At 32.7% G+C, this 17,204-nt stretch overlaps 1 protein-coding gene across 1 annotated transcript; it reads left to right on the top strand.

Annotated features, from left to right (window-relative positions):
• Positions 1–408: 408 nt before the first annotated feature.
• Positions 409–15,023, top strand: LOC131855605 (uncharacterized). The gene is made up of 8 exons (XM_059206891.1): positions 409–644; positions 4,577–4,787; positions 6,159–6,515; positions 9,021–9,206; positions 10,874–10,995; positions 11,835–11,996; positions 12,775–12,945; positions 14,298–15,023. The coding sequence occupies exons 1-8, from the start codon at positions 441–443 to the stop codon at positions 14,586–14,588; spliced, it is 1,704 nt and encodes a 567-aa protein (XP_059062874.1). The 5' UTR covers positions 409–440; the 3' UTR covers positions 14,589–15,023.
• The last annotated feature ends 2,181 nt before the right edge of the window (positions 15,024–17,204 follow it).

Raw genomic sequence — 17,204 nt, forward strand, 5'->3', positions numbered from 1 at the left:
ATGCAGTTCAGTTTAAGTCGTAAACTGAATGGGAATAAGAGCTCATGATACGCCTGCAGCATTAGAGTAGTCCGAAAAAAAATAACAGCGTTAGTATCAGTGGAAGCTGACTTACAGCGATTACAAATAACGGGATAAAGACAAAGCAATGACATTGAAATTATTTATTCAGCTGCTATAATACAATGCGTACGTGATAGGCCTCTTACTATTCATTTATATAGTTTTTAGTCTAGTTATCTGTACTACATATCACTATACGCATAAAAAAATAATCATACCTAGTAAAGACAGTACCTACGCGTGTATTTATTTACATTTATCGCTGTATCATGTTATGATAATTACGTAACAACCTGTTTTGTAAACGCTAATGTAACATTCGCCTTATTGTTTGCGCATAGCGAACACATGTTGGAAGTTCTGTTTGTATATCAAATATGTCAATAAAACAAGGGTTCCGTTTAAGGAATGTATACAATAAAGTTAATAATAATATATTTGGTGTGTTAGCAAGGAAGAACCACGTGTGGAATGATGAGAAAATAGTGAAGTCTCCATTCAAAGATGTTGTTGTTCCGGACGTAACCATTGCGGAATATGTATGGCAAGTGCTAGATAAATACCCAACTAAAACAGCAACGGTAAGTAAGGCGTTAAAATAATGTATTTGTTTATTGTAGATTATTATGTATTATATAACGGGATATTTGCTGATTATCACGTGATTAGGTTATTTATACTTTTGTAACAACGTCGAGAGCTTGATGTTATAATATTATAATCCAGTTAAAACGTTATGTTTATAGTTTTTTTTATTTTTAGACGCTATTCAAAATAGTAATAACAAATAACCACAGACAATGTAACTTATGGTAGAGAGGAAGTACCACAGAGTAAACTGTTTATGTTTATAATATTTATATGTATTGGAATAGGTATTTTCTGGTATATGTATATACGTACATGTATATATCTATATATTTTTACTTCTACACGCTCATTTTTATAATTCTTGCATTCAGTGGTCGCGGGTTCGATTCCACGCACGGTGAAAAACATTTATATTCATACGTATGATTGTATGCCTATTCTGTTAGTATAAATATATTTAAAGTATATTTCGACTTCTACATGCTTATTTTTTTATTTCTTACATTCGGTGGTCGCGAGTTCGATTCCTCGCACTGTGCAAACATTCGTATTCAATCATACTAAAGTATCAGTCTGGGAATTGTTAATGTACATTATGTATCTATTTAAAAATATATATCTATTTATATTGCTGTTGTCTAGTACTGATAACGCAAGCTCTGCTTAACTTGGGACTAGATGGCGCTGTGCTAATTGTCAAAAGTTAAAATGTATAAAAACTTAGGTAGCTACAACACACTCAAGCTCTGTCCAATTCAAACGGGGATCTTGAGCCGAGGTTCGACTAGATGGCGCTCCGTCGGGCGAGTTGTCAACAGTGTTATAAAAATGTATAAACAGCATTAGAGTAGACCGAAAAAAAAAAAAAGGTAGCTACAGTGTACAATGAATTATTCATCTTATTAGAATACACTAACAAATACATAGGTACAAAGTGCGGAATAGATAAATCAAGTTTTTTGTTATAAAAACACATTCAACACTATTTGTACATAGATACATTTCATATCTTGGTCTAATAAGAGCATCTCTTAAACAGTTTATCACTGTATCATTAATATTATTTAATGATGTTGTATAAAAAAATTGGTACATATCTAAATCTATCTACACATATAATAATAACAATAATAATATTTCAGGACAATTCACACAGCGCCATCTAGTCCCAAGCTAAGCAGAGCTTGTGTGAAGGGTACTAGACAAATGATATAAATACATGGATACATATTTTTTTGTAAATAAATACATATTATATATAGAAAACACTCAGACCGATACAAACAATAATATTCATGAATACAAATGTTTGTACCGTGCGAGGAATCGAACCCACGACCATCGGATAGTAAAGCGGTGTGCTAAACCACTAGACCACCGAGGCTGTCATGATATATATATATAGAAATGAATGACTGTTCGTTAGTCTCGCTAAAAATCGAGAAGGCTGAACCGATTTGATTAATTTTAGTCTAAAAATATTGTGGTAGTCCAGGGAAGGTTTAAATAGTGATAAAATATGAAGAATGAATTGCATACATTTCTAGATAGAACATAGAACTCTAGCAGTTTTAGACAGTCCAAGATCTATTAGAAGATTGTAGAGAGATTTCGCTGGTATACCTCTCGCACCCATTTCGACCGCGTATAAATGGCATACAAGGCAATTTTTCTTTAATTATTTTAGTTGTTAGTAATATCTATTTGTTTTTATTGCATGGTTTTTAGGTGTACTTCTTTCCACACAGTGAGCTCTACCAGTTTTACATGTTTAGCGCCTTTCGTTTCAGGTATATTACTGTGTTAGAGTGGTGACTCTATTCTCTCAAATTTGAATTTATAATGAATCTGTATTATTGTAAACATGTACAACATTTATTTGAAAATAATACGAGCTGAGTTTCTTGTCAATTCTTCTCATCTCGAAATCATTCCGAACTGACGGTAGATTTGACATATCATAAGAGTCTGTAATAAACCCACTTGAATAAAGTTATAAAAAATAAATTATATTTTTTTATACTAAAACTGTGTCTCTGTTTTATTTTATTCTGTGCATTCTTACTTTAACTCGAGGTTAATTTAACTGTGTCGATCAGGCTGCCTCACCTATTGCTTGCAAGGTCAAAACACGCATAATACAAAAAAAAATGTATTCATGATCATATCTGATCGTATTTGTCTAGCAGGTATTTCTTGAATATATAAATTGATATTTTATTTTAGATAAAAATAAGTAGTCTACACGAGTTGTAATTGTAAAATATATCGTCGCTTAAAAAGAAAAATGTCATTTTTCAAAATTAGAAGCTAGAATTGCCTCCTTTTATATAAGTCAATTAAATTAACCACGCCGTCTTAATCATTACCTAAATACTTTTAAAATGATATACTTATAATACTTCTGTGTAAATTTAGAACTTTAAATGGAAAAATAATTTATATAAATTAAAAAAAAAACTTTAAGTGCTTGTCTTGTATATACAATTTGAATACTGCCATTTTTCTATTTAACTGACGATACTGTCCCATTACAATTAGTTTCGTTAGACTCAAAATTTTAAAAATAAGTTTTAAACGAAAAAAATATTCTGTTGTATGAATACAAAAATATATTGCTATTTTAATATCATTTAAGTTAAAAAAAAATATTCTGTCTAATATGTTATTTGCTGTAATTAACATTAATATTAAAGCATTTTAACGGCCTTTTTAATGAATAATATCGCACGGCACATACTTTTGTATTCATGAGTATGATTGTGTCGGTCTGTGTGTTTTTATGAATAATATGTATGTTTTTACGAAAAAAATTTTATCAGTTATCTAGTACCCATAACACAAGCTTTAGCTAGCTTAACATGGGTCTAGATGGCGCTGTGTGAATTGTCCTGAAATTATTAGTTTAGTGGCAAATAAAGATTTATTATTTATTTTGGTTGGCATCCCAAGCGGTGCACTCAGACTAAAGTCGTATCTGTCAAGCGGGCCTTTAGTCGCTCCATAAGTCCTTCCGCGGGTTTGGACTGCCATATGCTCCATATCGTTCTGTGAAGCCGTAGTTAACAGCATTAGAATAGTTCGATAAAGTAACCATTGAAGCTAAACACAGTATAGTAATAAAACAAGCTATTTAGCGGCTGAAATAGGAGAGACAAAAGCCCTTTTAACAAAGTCTACATTGGTGGTGATTTAACATGTGGTCGCTCAGTGGTGGAAATTTGATCACAGATTTTACCAATTGATTTGTCAATTGGTAAGAGTATGTTCACGGTAGTGTGTGCAATGTTTTTTTTATTGATTTAATCTATTTTTAATGCATAATTTTTAAAAATATTACCATTCTGCTTTTATAAAATACTAGATGTGCCCGCGACTTCGACTTAAAAAATAGTGACCTTGATCAAATAATGAAAAAATATTGAATAATTTAACCCAATAAAAATCAAATAAAAAAGTTTCATCGTTCCATCTCCAAAAATTACGAATTTACATGGAATCTTTCATCCTTTATTTTATTTTACCCCCTTGAGGGTAACATTTTTATAAACTGAATGTTATATTTAATTGTATTTAATCAACAGCCAGAAAAATAAGTTTAAAGCGTTTTAAAAATGACGATTCTTCCATACAATCTTTCATGTCCCCTTTCAACCCATTTTTCGCATTAAAAAGTAGCCTATTTCCTTTCCCGAATTTCATTTAAATCGGTTTAGTAGTTTTGGCGTGAAAGCGAGACAGACAAACAGACATACAGATAGACGGACAGAGTTACTTTCGCATTTATAACTTTGGTAAGGATGAGGATGAGTGTCCGAAATTTCACACTGCTACCGTCCACGCAATTTTCGTAAAAAGTGGTTCAAAGATTTTGTTTACATATTAATATACAGATAAAAAATTATCGTCAAATATTTTACAGATATGTGCAGTTACAAAAAGAAACTACACATACGAACAAGTATACAAACAGAGTCAGGTGCTAGGTGCAAGTCTTAGAAGAAAATTTAACATTCAAGATGGCGACGCTGTTGGTGTCATGCTGCCGAATATACCAGAATATCCAACTGTAATGTTTGGAATACTCAATGCTGGTGGTATTGTTACCACATACAATCCTATATACACAGCTTGTAAGTATTTTATATCAAAAGATATTAATACCGATTTACTTTCGATAGTCGGTTCGATTCCTGTCACGGTGCAAACATTTGTATTCATAAGTATGATTGTTTTTATGAGTATGGGTGTTTTCTATATATATAAAGTATGTATGTATTTAGAAAACAATATCTAACTATTTATATCAGTTACCTAGTACCCATAACACAAGCTCTGCTTACCGTGGGAGTAGATGGCACTGTCTTAATTGTCCGGGTTTATTTATTTATTTATAATCTTTACATAGTATTAAACAAAGTCGCTGTCGCTGTCTGTCCGTCCCTATACATATATGCTTTAAAACTTTTGAAGCGGTTTTTTAAATAGATAGAGTTCTTCAAGAGGAATGTTTATGTGTATAATACACGTACACCCGGGTGAAACCAGGGGAAAGCTAGTTATTTATATATTATCCTAAGAATGGGGGAATACAGTCGATCTTTCGCTAGGTTGTAAGAACGCTAGTCATTCACTTTAATTAACCGCACGTAGGCAGCCGCTCAGTTTTTATACCACAATGGTGGTAAATAATCCATACGATAATAAACGATTACCTTAACCTACGGATGTCTGAAACACCCTAGTGTTTAAGGTATCTTAAAGCAACTCACACTTGACACCCCTAGGTGTCAAGTGTGAGTTGCTTTAAGATACCTTTATACCTTTCTTGAAAAAACCCATGCTGTAGGTTCTAGATATAGTAAATCCCTTTTCTTAAGTAAATAAATAATAATAAGATATTAATAAAGAACCGCTAGTATAATCGTTAGGCTTTTTTCGCATTTATTGCACGGATTATGGATTAGTTATATTATCAAACACTAATACGACTAACAAAGATAAAAAATATCTAAAATAGGACATTATTTGCCAGTCGAGAATATAAAACTTAATAGTTCATTGCTAACTTATATGATATAATATCCACTACTTAAGCCAGCCATGAAAATGTTACTTGAAATGACTAGAACCTCATGAAATGTGGAGAGTCACGCAAGTCAGTTAGTGGAAAATGCTATCATATGGACAAGTTTATATAAAACGTATTAATATTATATCAATAACTTGTATATACAAACATTATATATACAAAGTTGAAGTTAAATTCCACGCGGACGAAGTAGCGGGAACAGCTAGCCATAAAATATATTTTGAAGTCCATCTGACTATTTTACAGTTGTTCAATTTTTATTAGAGTTCTAGCCAGTATTCCGTACTTTATTCTAATAACAAAGCAAAACAAGCTGTTAGCGATCGAATTAGGTTAAATTGAGGTAATAATGCAGATAACTTTATACAATGTCTTCCTCTAGATATAATAATAAAATAAATCAAATTTCCAGATGAAGTACAACGTCAATTGCTATTGTCTGAAGCAAAACTAATGATAACACTTCCAGAATTAGTTCCAGTAGTTAGAAAAGCTTTGGAGTTAGCGAAATTGAGCATACCCATAATAGCTGTGAACGTAAACCAAGATTTACCAGATGGTACGGTCTCTTATAGAGAACTGGTAGAAGATAATCACGTTGATTTAAATATTTTAAAAGAAGTAAATAGAAATACAAACGATGTAGCGTTTTTGCCATATTCCAGTGGAACTACTGGTCTACCCAAAGGCGTGGAGTTAACAAATAAATGTCTGGTAGCAAATTTCCAACAGCAAACTACGGATATGAGATTGTATTCATATACGACAGGTAAGTTTGCATTAGTGATTTTTAAACTTTATGTTTAATATACATTATTTGAATTATTAACCGGTTCTTAACACGAATAATTTTACGGCAAATGAAGGTATTTATTAGGTTACACTGGCCGTGGTCACGAGCTGAATGACGGCTAGTGCAACCTACTCGAAACTTCGAGATCGGTAAGTGCAACCGTGGTCACGATCTGACTGACGGCTAATGCAACCTACACGAAACGTCGAGATCGGTAAGTGCAACTGTGGTCACGATGACTAATAATAAAACGTAAATCAAATTTCACGAGCTGATGACGGCTAGCAACCTACAACGTCGAGAAGTGCAACCGTGGTCACGATCTGACTGACGGCTAGTGCAACCTACTCGATACGTCGAGATAGGTAAGTGCAACCGTGGTCACGATCTGACTGACGGCTAGTGCAACCTACTCGAAACGTCGAGATCGGTAAGTGCAACCGTGGTCACGAGTTGACTGACGGCTAGTGCAACCTACTCGAAACGTCGAGACCGTTAAGTGCAACCGTGGTCACGATCTGACTGACGGCTAGTGCAACCTACTCGAAACGTCGAGATCGGTAAGTGCAACCGTGGTCACGAGCTGACTGACAGCTAGTGCAACCTACTCGAAACGTCGAGATCGGTAAGTGCAACCGTGGTCACGAGTTGACTGACGGCTACTACTCGAAACGTCGAGATCGGTAAGTGCAACCGTGGTCACGAGTTGACTGAATATTTTAAAACCGTGGTCACGATCTGACTGAAATAGAAATACAAACGATGTAAGTGCAACCGTGGTCACGAGCTGACTGACAGCTAGTGCAACCTACTCGATACGTCGAGATAGGTAAATACCTTTATTCGGCATAAAATTATTCGTGTTAAAACACGGTTAATAATTGAAATAAGTTTGCATTGGTTGTATTTGTGTTCTTAAGAATAAGGTGCTAGTTCTTTTTTATTTTTTAAATTGTCGAACTATTCTAATGCTGTTGGTCGTCGTATCCGTCAGGCAGGAGTTGGCTTTCTGCCATCTGCATCGCCCATACGCCAGCTGCGGCCAACAGCATTAGAGTAGTCCGAAAAAAAAAGTCTGTTGGTCGTAGCTGGCCATGACAACTTAACAAATAACGAAATAAAGGCAAGTGCAGTGGGACGAACCTATAGAATGAGTCATGGAGCGCCTGAAGACTAATTGCTGCTTAATGGTACTGACTGATCCGACGGAATGTACAATAGTAGAAATTTTCCTGTTTTCTATGTAATTATTTTAATTATTCATTCTGCATACAGAAGATAAGTGTGTCATAACACAATAATATATAAAAAATTAGATAAACAACAAAAAATATGATTTAAATCGTTTAAGCAGTTCGCAAGTGGTGACCAAGGCCGAAATAGGGATTAATTACGCTAAATATACGTTATAAAGAGAAATGATTAGATATGTAGTTTGTTTGTTTGTAATGGAAAACTAAAAAACATACTTGACCGATAAAGAAAATAATTTATCTGTAGAAGCAATGTTATCGATGAGTAATATAGACATTTTCCACGCGAGGCGCATCGTGGAAGATAGTTGTATAAGAAAATACTAGAACTATGATTAGAGATGTATTCTAATCAGAAAATAGTGATTAAATAATAAAGATTGTTTACCACGTAGATTGCAAACGAGCATACGGCTCATCTAATGGTAAATGGTTACCGTAGCCTATGGACGCCTGAAATACCAGGGGTGTCAAGTGCGCGTTGTCGACCCTTAAGAAACCTTAAAATACCCTTCTCGAAAAACCCTATGCTGTAGTCTCGTGAGAAAACCTCGACAGGTAGTTCATTCCTCAATCTAAGTGTACGCGTGAGGAATCTCCTCTGAAACCGCACTGTCCGAGACCACTTAGGTTCCAGTGTGTGGGGATGAATTCCCTGTCGATAAAGATACGAATATCTGAATATTAATACATAGTTTAAATATTGTTGTCATGTGACAAATGCTTATAAAACCATTTCAATAGCATATAAAATATATAGGTATGTTATACCGCATAGACTTTATAAAAAATAAAAAAAATCTTAAAAAGCAAACTACCTACAGAAACAAACCCTCAACTTGTAGGATGAGGTAAGGCAGTCTTAGTTTAGGCATTTTAGTCCATCGGATTAACAATGCAAAAGTAGTATCGCGGTTGTCACTTGCGTTTTAGGTAATAAGTTTCAATGCGCCACCTATAATTCTATGAATTAGTTCATTCATAAAATAACAGATGGCGCTATAGAGGTTTACTGTTGTCGTTTGATTTATCGTCAATAGATGGCTCTTTTGATGAAATCTCGGTTACCACTTTTGAGGAATGAATTATTACATACCATAATTTTCTTCGTATTCGTCCGGTGAAGCTGTCAAGGTCAACTGCAGCCAAAAGTGTTAGAGTAGTCCGAAAAAAGAAATTATGATTCTAGTATGAAAAGGAAATAACAAGTTTTTTCTTTACTTTTCAGAAACTAATCAAGATTCGGTACTGGCGGTGTTGCCAATCTTCCACGTATACGGTTTATCAGTTGTAACGCTACAAAATTTGGCAGCTGGTCTGAGGATCGTCACGTTACCTAAATTTCAGCCCGATGCGTTTCTAGATTCATTAATAGAATTTAAAATTAATATCCTTTATTTAGCTCCTCCTATGGGTAAGTATTTTTATTAATTTTTCACGCATAAACTTCTTCTCAATTTGGTATAACGTATAATTTAAAAATACATTTTCGTTTTATATAAGTTCGATATTTGAGAGAACGGTCGTGTGGTCGCTTAAATAAATATAAAACGTGTAGTGGGGTATGTCAAGTTTAAAACAGTATATAACTTTACATTTTCAATAAGTCGTGGTCGACATCTATGAGGTTGTCATCCGCCGTACGATATCTCGCAATATGTTTCTACTGGCTGCCATTCTTGTAAACTCGTGGAGTGGACCCAAAAACTACTTATCGGATTCTGATAAAACTTTACTGTTTCTAATACGCACTGCCAAAGAGTGGAACACACTTCCAGATTTTATTTTCCTGGAGGAATAGAATCCCGGATTCTCTAAGTCTATGTTGAATAGATTTCTTCTGGGTAAGCGCGCTATATCCTAGGTCTTGTCATTTACCATTAGATGAGGTAAGACCAAGCGCAAACCCACTTTTAATAATAGAAAAGTAACAGCTTATACACTTGAATAACACATATGCTATGAATTTCAGGCGGATGAAACCGCGGGCACAGCTAGTAATTATTAATTCAGTTTATATAAACAAATAAATTATGTCTCCGTCTTTGTATCTTGCCATATTTTGCAATTAAAAATATAACGAGAATAGACGTTGTATTTTAAGAAAGTCTAGAAATAAACTGTAGTGCATTCTGCAAAGGAAAATCTATCGAAAAACCTATTTCTGTTATGCTTTGTCGTCTCTGTTGTTACACAATGGCTTTCGCAGAATAGAAGCTTTACAGTGCTGCAGCGGTTTAATTTCCGCAGCATATGCCTAGTGATAGGCATGACAGAATAGAAAAAAGGCAACGGAAAATAATGTAATTAGAGAAGAATAAGAAGAATAGTATTCTATTAAGAATTTCAAAATTAAATTCTGTTTAAATCATTATTTATCCTTACTAATATTATACATGCGAAAGTAACTCTGTCTGTCTGTCTCGCTTTCACGCCAAAACTACTGATAGATTTAAATGAAATTTGGTACACAAATAATCTAAACCGTGAGAAAGGACATAGGTTACTTTTTAATGCGAAAAAAGGGTTGAAAGGGGAGGTGAAAGGTTGTATGGAAGAATCGTCGTAAATATAAATAAAGAAATAGGTTTGTTAAGGGTGGAATGGGGACATAAAAAGTTATATTGAAGTAAAAATCACGGGATCTTACCACCATCTTTATATTCACTACTGTTTACACGTGTATTTTTAAACTCAGCAAATAAATATAAAACGTGGTAAATCCCGTGATTTTTTAATTATACATATAAATTGTGTTATATGGTTTAAAACCATATATATATTTATTGAAGTATCGTAATTTTTAAACCGAAACTAATTTTTAGACTGTTGATTGAGTTGTATAATTTTTTAAGCTAGAACGATGAAAAATTTCTATTTGGCTTTTACTGGGTTAGATTATTAAATATTTTTTCATTATTTGATCAAGGTCACTATTTTACGCGGACGAAGTCGCAGGTACTGCTAGTCTTTCTTTCTTTTTTTCTATTACCACAACTAATGTGCTTAAATATACACAAAGTCTACCTGGGTAAATAGTAGTCATATAACAATTTTATATAAATTTTATTTTACTTTCAGTATTGTTTCTTGGATCGCACCCTCAAGCTACCAATAAACATTTGGACTCGGTGCGGGTTCTAGTTTCGGGAGCAGCACCATTGTCACGTGTTGATTTAGATAAACTACTGGCTAAAGTCAAGGTATAATATATGTATTTTATACTATACAATTTGAATCTCTTAGGCTTCTCCTATTAGTAGACGTAGTAGAGTAGAAATGCTGAGTGAGAAATAAAAAGCTGATTATCTTTTAATTTCTAGATATTCTCTAGAAGGATATCCTTCTGAGGTGGAATTTAAAATACAAAATCTAACGTAAATCAATATTTTAAAGCGTGAACTTCCTTTTTTGTGTTTACTCAGATAATTTTGAACTTTAAAAAATATATAAGACTGTGAAATCACAGCATGAGTATTCTAGAAGACTAGGATATCTTCTAGAATGGCAACGCATGAGTGTTTTTCAAGTAGATATATGCGACGGTTATCACATACCATCAGGTGTGCATCAGATTTTTATTTCTACACTAATCATTTCTACTCTTTTGCTACTCTACTTCTGATCTACTAATAGGAGAGATTATCTAGAGATTAAAAGATATATATCTTAATTTGTATCCTATGTGTTATTTTGAAGTATGAGATATATTACTGTAAAGTTTCATCAAAATCCGTTCAGGTGTTTTTGCGTGAAAAAGTAACAAATATCCGTCCATCTAATATTCTATTCATACTCACAAACTTTCGCGTTTATCATTATGATCATCGTTACAGATTATGAAACAAGGTCGCTGTCGCTGTCTGTCTGTCCCTATGTATGCTTTAATCTTTAAAACTACGCAACGGATTTTGAAGCGATTTTTTTAATAGATAGAGTGATTCAAGAGGAAGGTTTATATACATATATAATACATGTACACCCGTGCAAAGCCGGGGCGAGTAGCGAGTAATTATAAACTAATGTTTTAAAACAATTGCAGCACGATTTTCATTTTACTCAAGGATATGGCATGACTGAAGCTTCTCCACTAGTAACAATAAGTCCGATAGGATCTAAGGAGTACGAGACATCCGGATTTGCTTTACCTAATATTCAACTAAGAGTCGTTGATGCGGATCTCAAGAACTTAGGTCCAGGAGAGGTACGTAAAAAATATTCATATAATTCTCTTAATAAAGTAACAATTTGTCTATAAAAAAAATGTAATAAACGAGCTAATGGAGTCATTAACGTAACAATTTCTCCATACAAATTGTCGTACTAAAGTAATGCAAATAAAGTCGTTTAAGACTAAAGAAATAAAAAAAAATCTATATAATATATACTAGGAGAAAATGCCTCAAGGTAGCAAGCTCGCCATATGCATCTATATTTATGTATTTGCATATTAATGTTTTAATAAATAAATATATGTATATAGAATAGAATAGAATAGACAAAGAACTTATTTTAACAGCATACCTGCTGTCTGTTTAATGTTGTTTACTGTCTGTTTAACCCTAGAACTAAATTTAAGAATGTTTTTTTTTCAATTATTAGACCAATTCTAAACAATACAATGCTCAAAAGCCAAGAAAATAAAATGATGAAGATTTCTTTTAAATTATTATTTTTTTTTTATTATACAAAACCTTTATTAAGTTAGTTATTTTTAAACTTTCGTGTTTGATATACATTATTTATATTTTAAACTGGCTCTTAACTTGAATAATGTTATGGTATATAAATGTTTACCTTAGTTCGACGTTTTGAAAAAGTTGCACTAGCCGTGATCACGAGCTGACTGGAGTAACAGCGATGTCAATGTAGATAGGTGACAGCAGTTTTTTTTCTACCACTAGTAGATTGTCCAACGATTGGTCTTGATACACAATACTCATTATTTCTTTTTAAATTTGCTTAAATTACTACTACAACAGGTAGGAGAGTTACTCATCAAAGGACCAAACCTAATGAAAGGGTACAAAAATAACCCTGAAGCCAATAAAGAAGTATTCGTTGATAACGAATGGTACAGAAGCGGTGATCTGGTGAGCATAGATGATGCTGGATTAGTAACTATAGCAGACAGGTTGAAAGAACTTATAAAGGTAAACTAAAATGTATATGTTAGCTTACAATCTATTTACCCGCGTTACATTTCAATAAAATATGTAGCCTATCTCTTATACTGATGCATAAGCTATATTACTGTAAAGTTTCATCAAAATCCGTTCAGTAGTTTTTACGTGAAAGTGTAACAAATATTCATACTTATAAACTTTTGCGTTTATAATATTATTAGATTATTATATTTATAAGATTAAGATATATTCTCACTCACGAATACTCGCGCACTAACAAATACATATGTAATTATTAGATATGATTATCTTTCGTCATATATTATATCGACGACCTCGGTGGTCTAGCGGTCTAGCACATCGCTTTACATCCGATGGTCGCGGGTTCGATTCCTCGCACGGCACAAATATTTGTATTCATGAGTATGATTGTTTGCCGAAGCAAACTGGATGTTTTCTATGTATAATATGTATGTATTTACAAAAAAAATATCTATGTGTTATCTAGTACCCCTAACACAAGCTTTAGCTAGCTTAACTTGGGTATAGATGGCGCTGTGTGAATTGTCCTGAGATTATTATTATTATTATCAGTATTACTAGTATATATACACAAAACTATTATCATCTCTCTGATCGTCGTACAAATATAACTTTGGCTGTTAAACTTTCTTTGACTTCCACGGTACAGGCTAGTATGAAGTCATAGATAAAATGTTACTGAAGTTAAGTTTTCCGAAATAAATGTTATTCTTATTCTATTCTTAAATATGCTCTTATTATTCTGCTAATGTTTATTTATTAATTTAAACTTGGTGGCCTAGTGGCTAATCCGCTTGTTTCCGTCTTGTTTCTGATGGTCGCGGTTTCGTTTCTCAGATTCTGTTGATTCTGTTATGTTGGTTTTGGAGGTGGTTGTGTATCTAATATATTGACTGTAATAAATTAGTGCTATCTCACAGTGTGTATTCACACATTTTAATAAAAAAAATTAAGTTCTAACAATTATTTAATAGAGCAACACGCAAGTTCTGAGAAGATAAAAACCATCGCTCCTAAGAATATCTTTTAATTCATGTCCTTCACAGGTCTACGGGTAGCGAACTTTGAAAAAGGGCGAGATTGAATAGATCGAAGTGGCACAGGTCTTAGCACCTGACAATAGCCCAAAACCAAAATAAAAATACGCGCAAGTTTCTTAATCGTTCTTCTTGTGACGACGACGAAGGAATAAAAAGATAAATATAAAAATAATAAATATGATTATTCTGTAGTGGCTAATAAATTCTATGGACAAAATTTTATTATTGTAGAACATTTCGAAGCTTAGAATATCGAAGAAAATATTTTATGAGATGTTAATAACTATATTTTTATAGGTGAAAGGGTACCAAGTACCTCCTGCTGAGTTGGAGAACGTGGTGAAGGAATATCCAGCAGTTGCGGATGCTGCGGTCACTGGGGTACCAGATCCCCTAACAGGAGAGAGACCTAAAGCATTCGTCGTTCTTAAAGAAGGCAGTAATGTGACCGAGCAGGATATAATGAACTTTGTTAGTGAAAGGGTAGCACCATATAAAAAAATTAAGGAGGTTATATTTTTGGATAGTATCCCTAAGAACCCCTCGGGTAAGATTTTAAGAAGAGTTCTGAAAGAAAAATATTGTTAAATTTTGTAAATAATATAAAAATAGAATGTTTGTATATTTTATAAATATTTTTACTACTTTGTTTAATTAATATTATTACAACTACTTGTTACTATTTATCAACTCAAATTTACTCAAACGCAATTGTCAATAAAATTCTTTTTTTCTTAATTTTATGAATTGTTTAAGAATATTTAATTTTATGAAAATTAATTGCATAGACTTTAATTATATTTTATATATAAAGAATAATTAATGTCTTATTAGTCTTAATTTAATTTCACTTTATTTATTTTTTCTTTTCGCTGGGCGTTATATTTTGTAGGGGCATGTTATTCGCTTTTCTTAATTTCTTTCAATAGAATTATTTTTTGGCAGGACAACTCAATTGTTATTTATTTACGTTTTTACTTATGTTGTGTAATATTATCTTATCTGTACTTATGTAAATTTATCCTCTGTGAAAAAAAAAATATCCTGAAACTTTCGTGTTTAATATACATACATTATTTTACATTAGTTTATTATGAACCGGGTCTTAACACAAACTAATTTCATGGCAAATAAAGATATTTTCCTCTCTCGACGTTTCGACTATGTTGCACTAGCCGTGGTCACTGAGCTGAAGTCCGCTCTTCAGTTCGTGTTTAGACCCGGTTAATTAACCGGGTCTATATAATTATATAAATAAAAAAAATATCCTCTGTACGTATTATGTAGGATACGGTCAATCCAACCAATAATATAAACAACATAATCATTAGTCATACAATATATATTATGTACAGATGTATGTGTTATGTATGATTTTATTTATTACTAGATGCACCCTCGTATTCGCTCGCATGGAATTTAACTTTATATTTCTAAAATAAAAGATTTTTAAAAATAAAAGTTGCCTAAGTTATTCATTATTACATCAGGTACCAAAAAAGTCCCGTTAAAATCGGTCCAGCAATTTCAGAGATTAGTCGGAACAGACAGAAAAAAAATGTTATTTTGGTGTATGTACCGTATTTATATTCATATGCATGCAAAAACGGTTATTTCAATATTACAAACAGACACTCCAATTTTATTTATATGTATAGATTATTTGGTGACTTGATTGACATTTAATTTTACCAAAAAGATCTTCTGTATACTCGTAGGAGACTTGTAGTAAGCGATAGAGATACTTTGGAAGATATTTTTTGATAGCAACTTTGTATCCACAATTGTAAACACCTTCAAAATTATTCAACGTCGTCAATAAACATCCAAATATACGAACTTTTACATTTAAAATAACATATTAATAGAATTTAATTAAAACATATACCTTTTAAAGTGTCTACTTTGTTGTTTAATTATAAAACAATAATAAATGAATATGTATGTACAGTAATAGTTAATTTAATGATCATAATGACCCGTTACATCTATCTACTCCCTAATACTTCGTGAATGAGGAATTCGGTAGTACATACACCCAATATTGGAACACTCAAATGCTTTTAGTTCCCATGTTCTATGTTAATAATGTGTATAAATAGTTAATGTGTATTTACGTCACAACAATCGTAATATTATGTAAATTTAACACAATTAATAATACAAGCGCCAACTAGCCAATATATTACTCTATATTGCTACTCGAAATCATATAACTATCTATATATATAATAGATATTAGCATACCAGTATGGATACGATGAACTGTGATTATTTTGTATTATATAAAGGATTTATTACCACTAAGCAATCTTTTTTATTTATTTACAAGCTACTCGCCCCGGCTTTCCACGGGTGTACATGTATTACAAGTTACTACTTCTTATTTGATCCCATATACATATAATCCCATATTACTTCTTCTTCTTTCTTTCTTTCTTTCTTATCAAGACCTTATCAGTAGTTTCTGAGATATCATAAAAAATGCGATGGAAGTCTTTCGTGACCTAAACAGAGTATTTCACTTTCCATTATAGGTGACTAGCTAGTCGCCCTGGCTTCCCACGGGTGTACATATGTTATATATATAAACCTTCCTCTTTAATCAATCGACCTATTAAAAAAACGCATCAAAATCCGTTGCGTATTTTTAAAGATTTAAGCATACATAGGGACAGACAGCGACAGCGACTTTATTGTATACTATGTAATGATATTAATACAGGCAACTTAATATTATTTATCTAACATGGGGGCGGATCCAGCCTTGGCCCCAGGAGGGGGTCACATAGTCGTGGTCAAGTCAAGAACTTATAATTTAATTTTGATAACAATAGATACAAGTAAAAAGTAGGTATTTTAATAATGTACAAAGTTATTATATTATATTAAATTAATTGAATATTGAAGGTATGTAGTTACATAAAATCTGTAAGGTGTCAAAATATATAAATAAAATCATTATGTACAATTAGCGGTCTTCCTAAGTCCTGGAACCACCTCAGGGGGGGAGGTCATGACCCCTATGTCCCCCCGTGGATCCGCCGTTGATCTAACAATATTGAACCATATTTTATATACATAAGGTATACTAAACTATAAGTATAAACTAATATAATATAATATTAATATCCCTGGACAATTCACACAAACGCCACCTAGTACCAAGCTAAGCAGAGCTAATACAAATATTATTTTAAAGGA

The sequence above is a fragment of the Achroia grisella genome, unplaced genomic scaffold (genome assembly GCF_030625045.1).
Source record: "Achroia grisella isolate CSIRO2021 unplaced genomic scaffold, CSIRO_AGI_Agris_v1 utg146, whole genome shotgun sequence".
Taxonomy (NCBI): Eukaryota; Metazoa; Arthropoda; class Insecta; order Lepidoptera; family Pyralidae; genus Achroia; species Achroia grisella.

Bases quoted from the DNA above. Each gene is read 5' to 3' on its own strand.
- LOC131855605 (XM_059206891.1), top strand. From the start codon at position 441: ATGTCAATAAAACAAGGGTTCCGTTTAAGGAATGTATACAATAAAGTT. The intron at 645-4,576 runs GTAAGTAAGGCG...AATATTTTACAG, and splicing joins ACCCAACTAAAACAGCAACG to ATATGTGCAGTTACAAAAAG. The intron at 11,997-12,774 runs GTACGTAAAAAA...CTACTACAACAG, and splicing joins AGAACTTAGGTCCAGGAGAG to GTAGGAGAGTTACTCATCAA.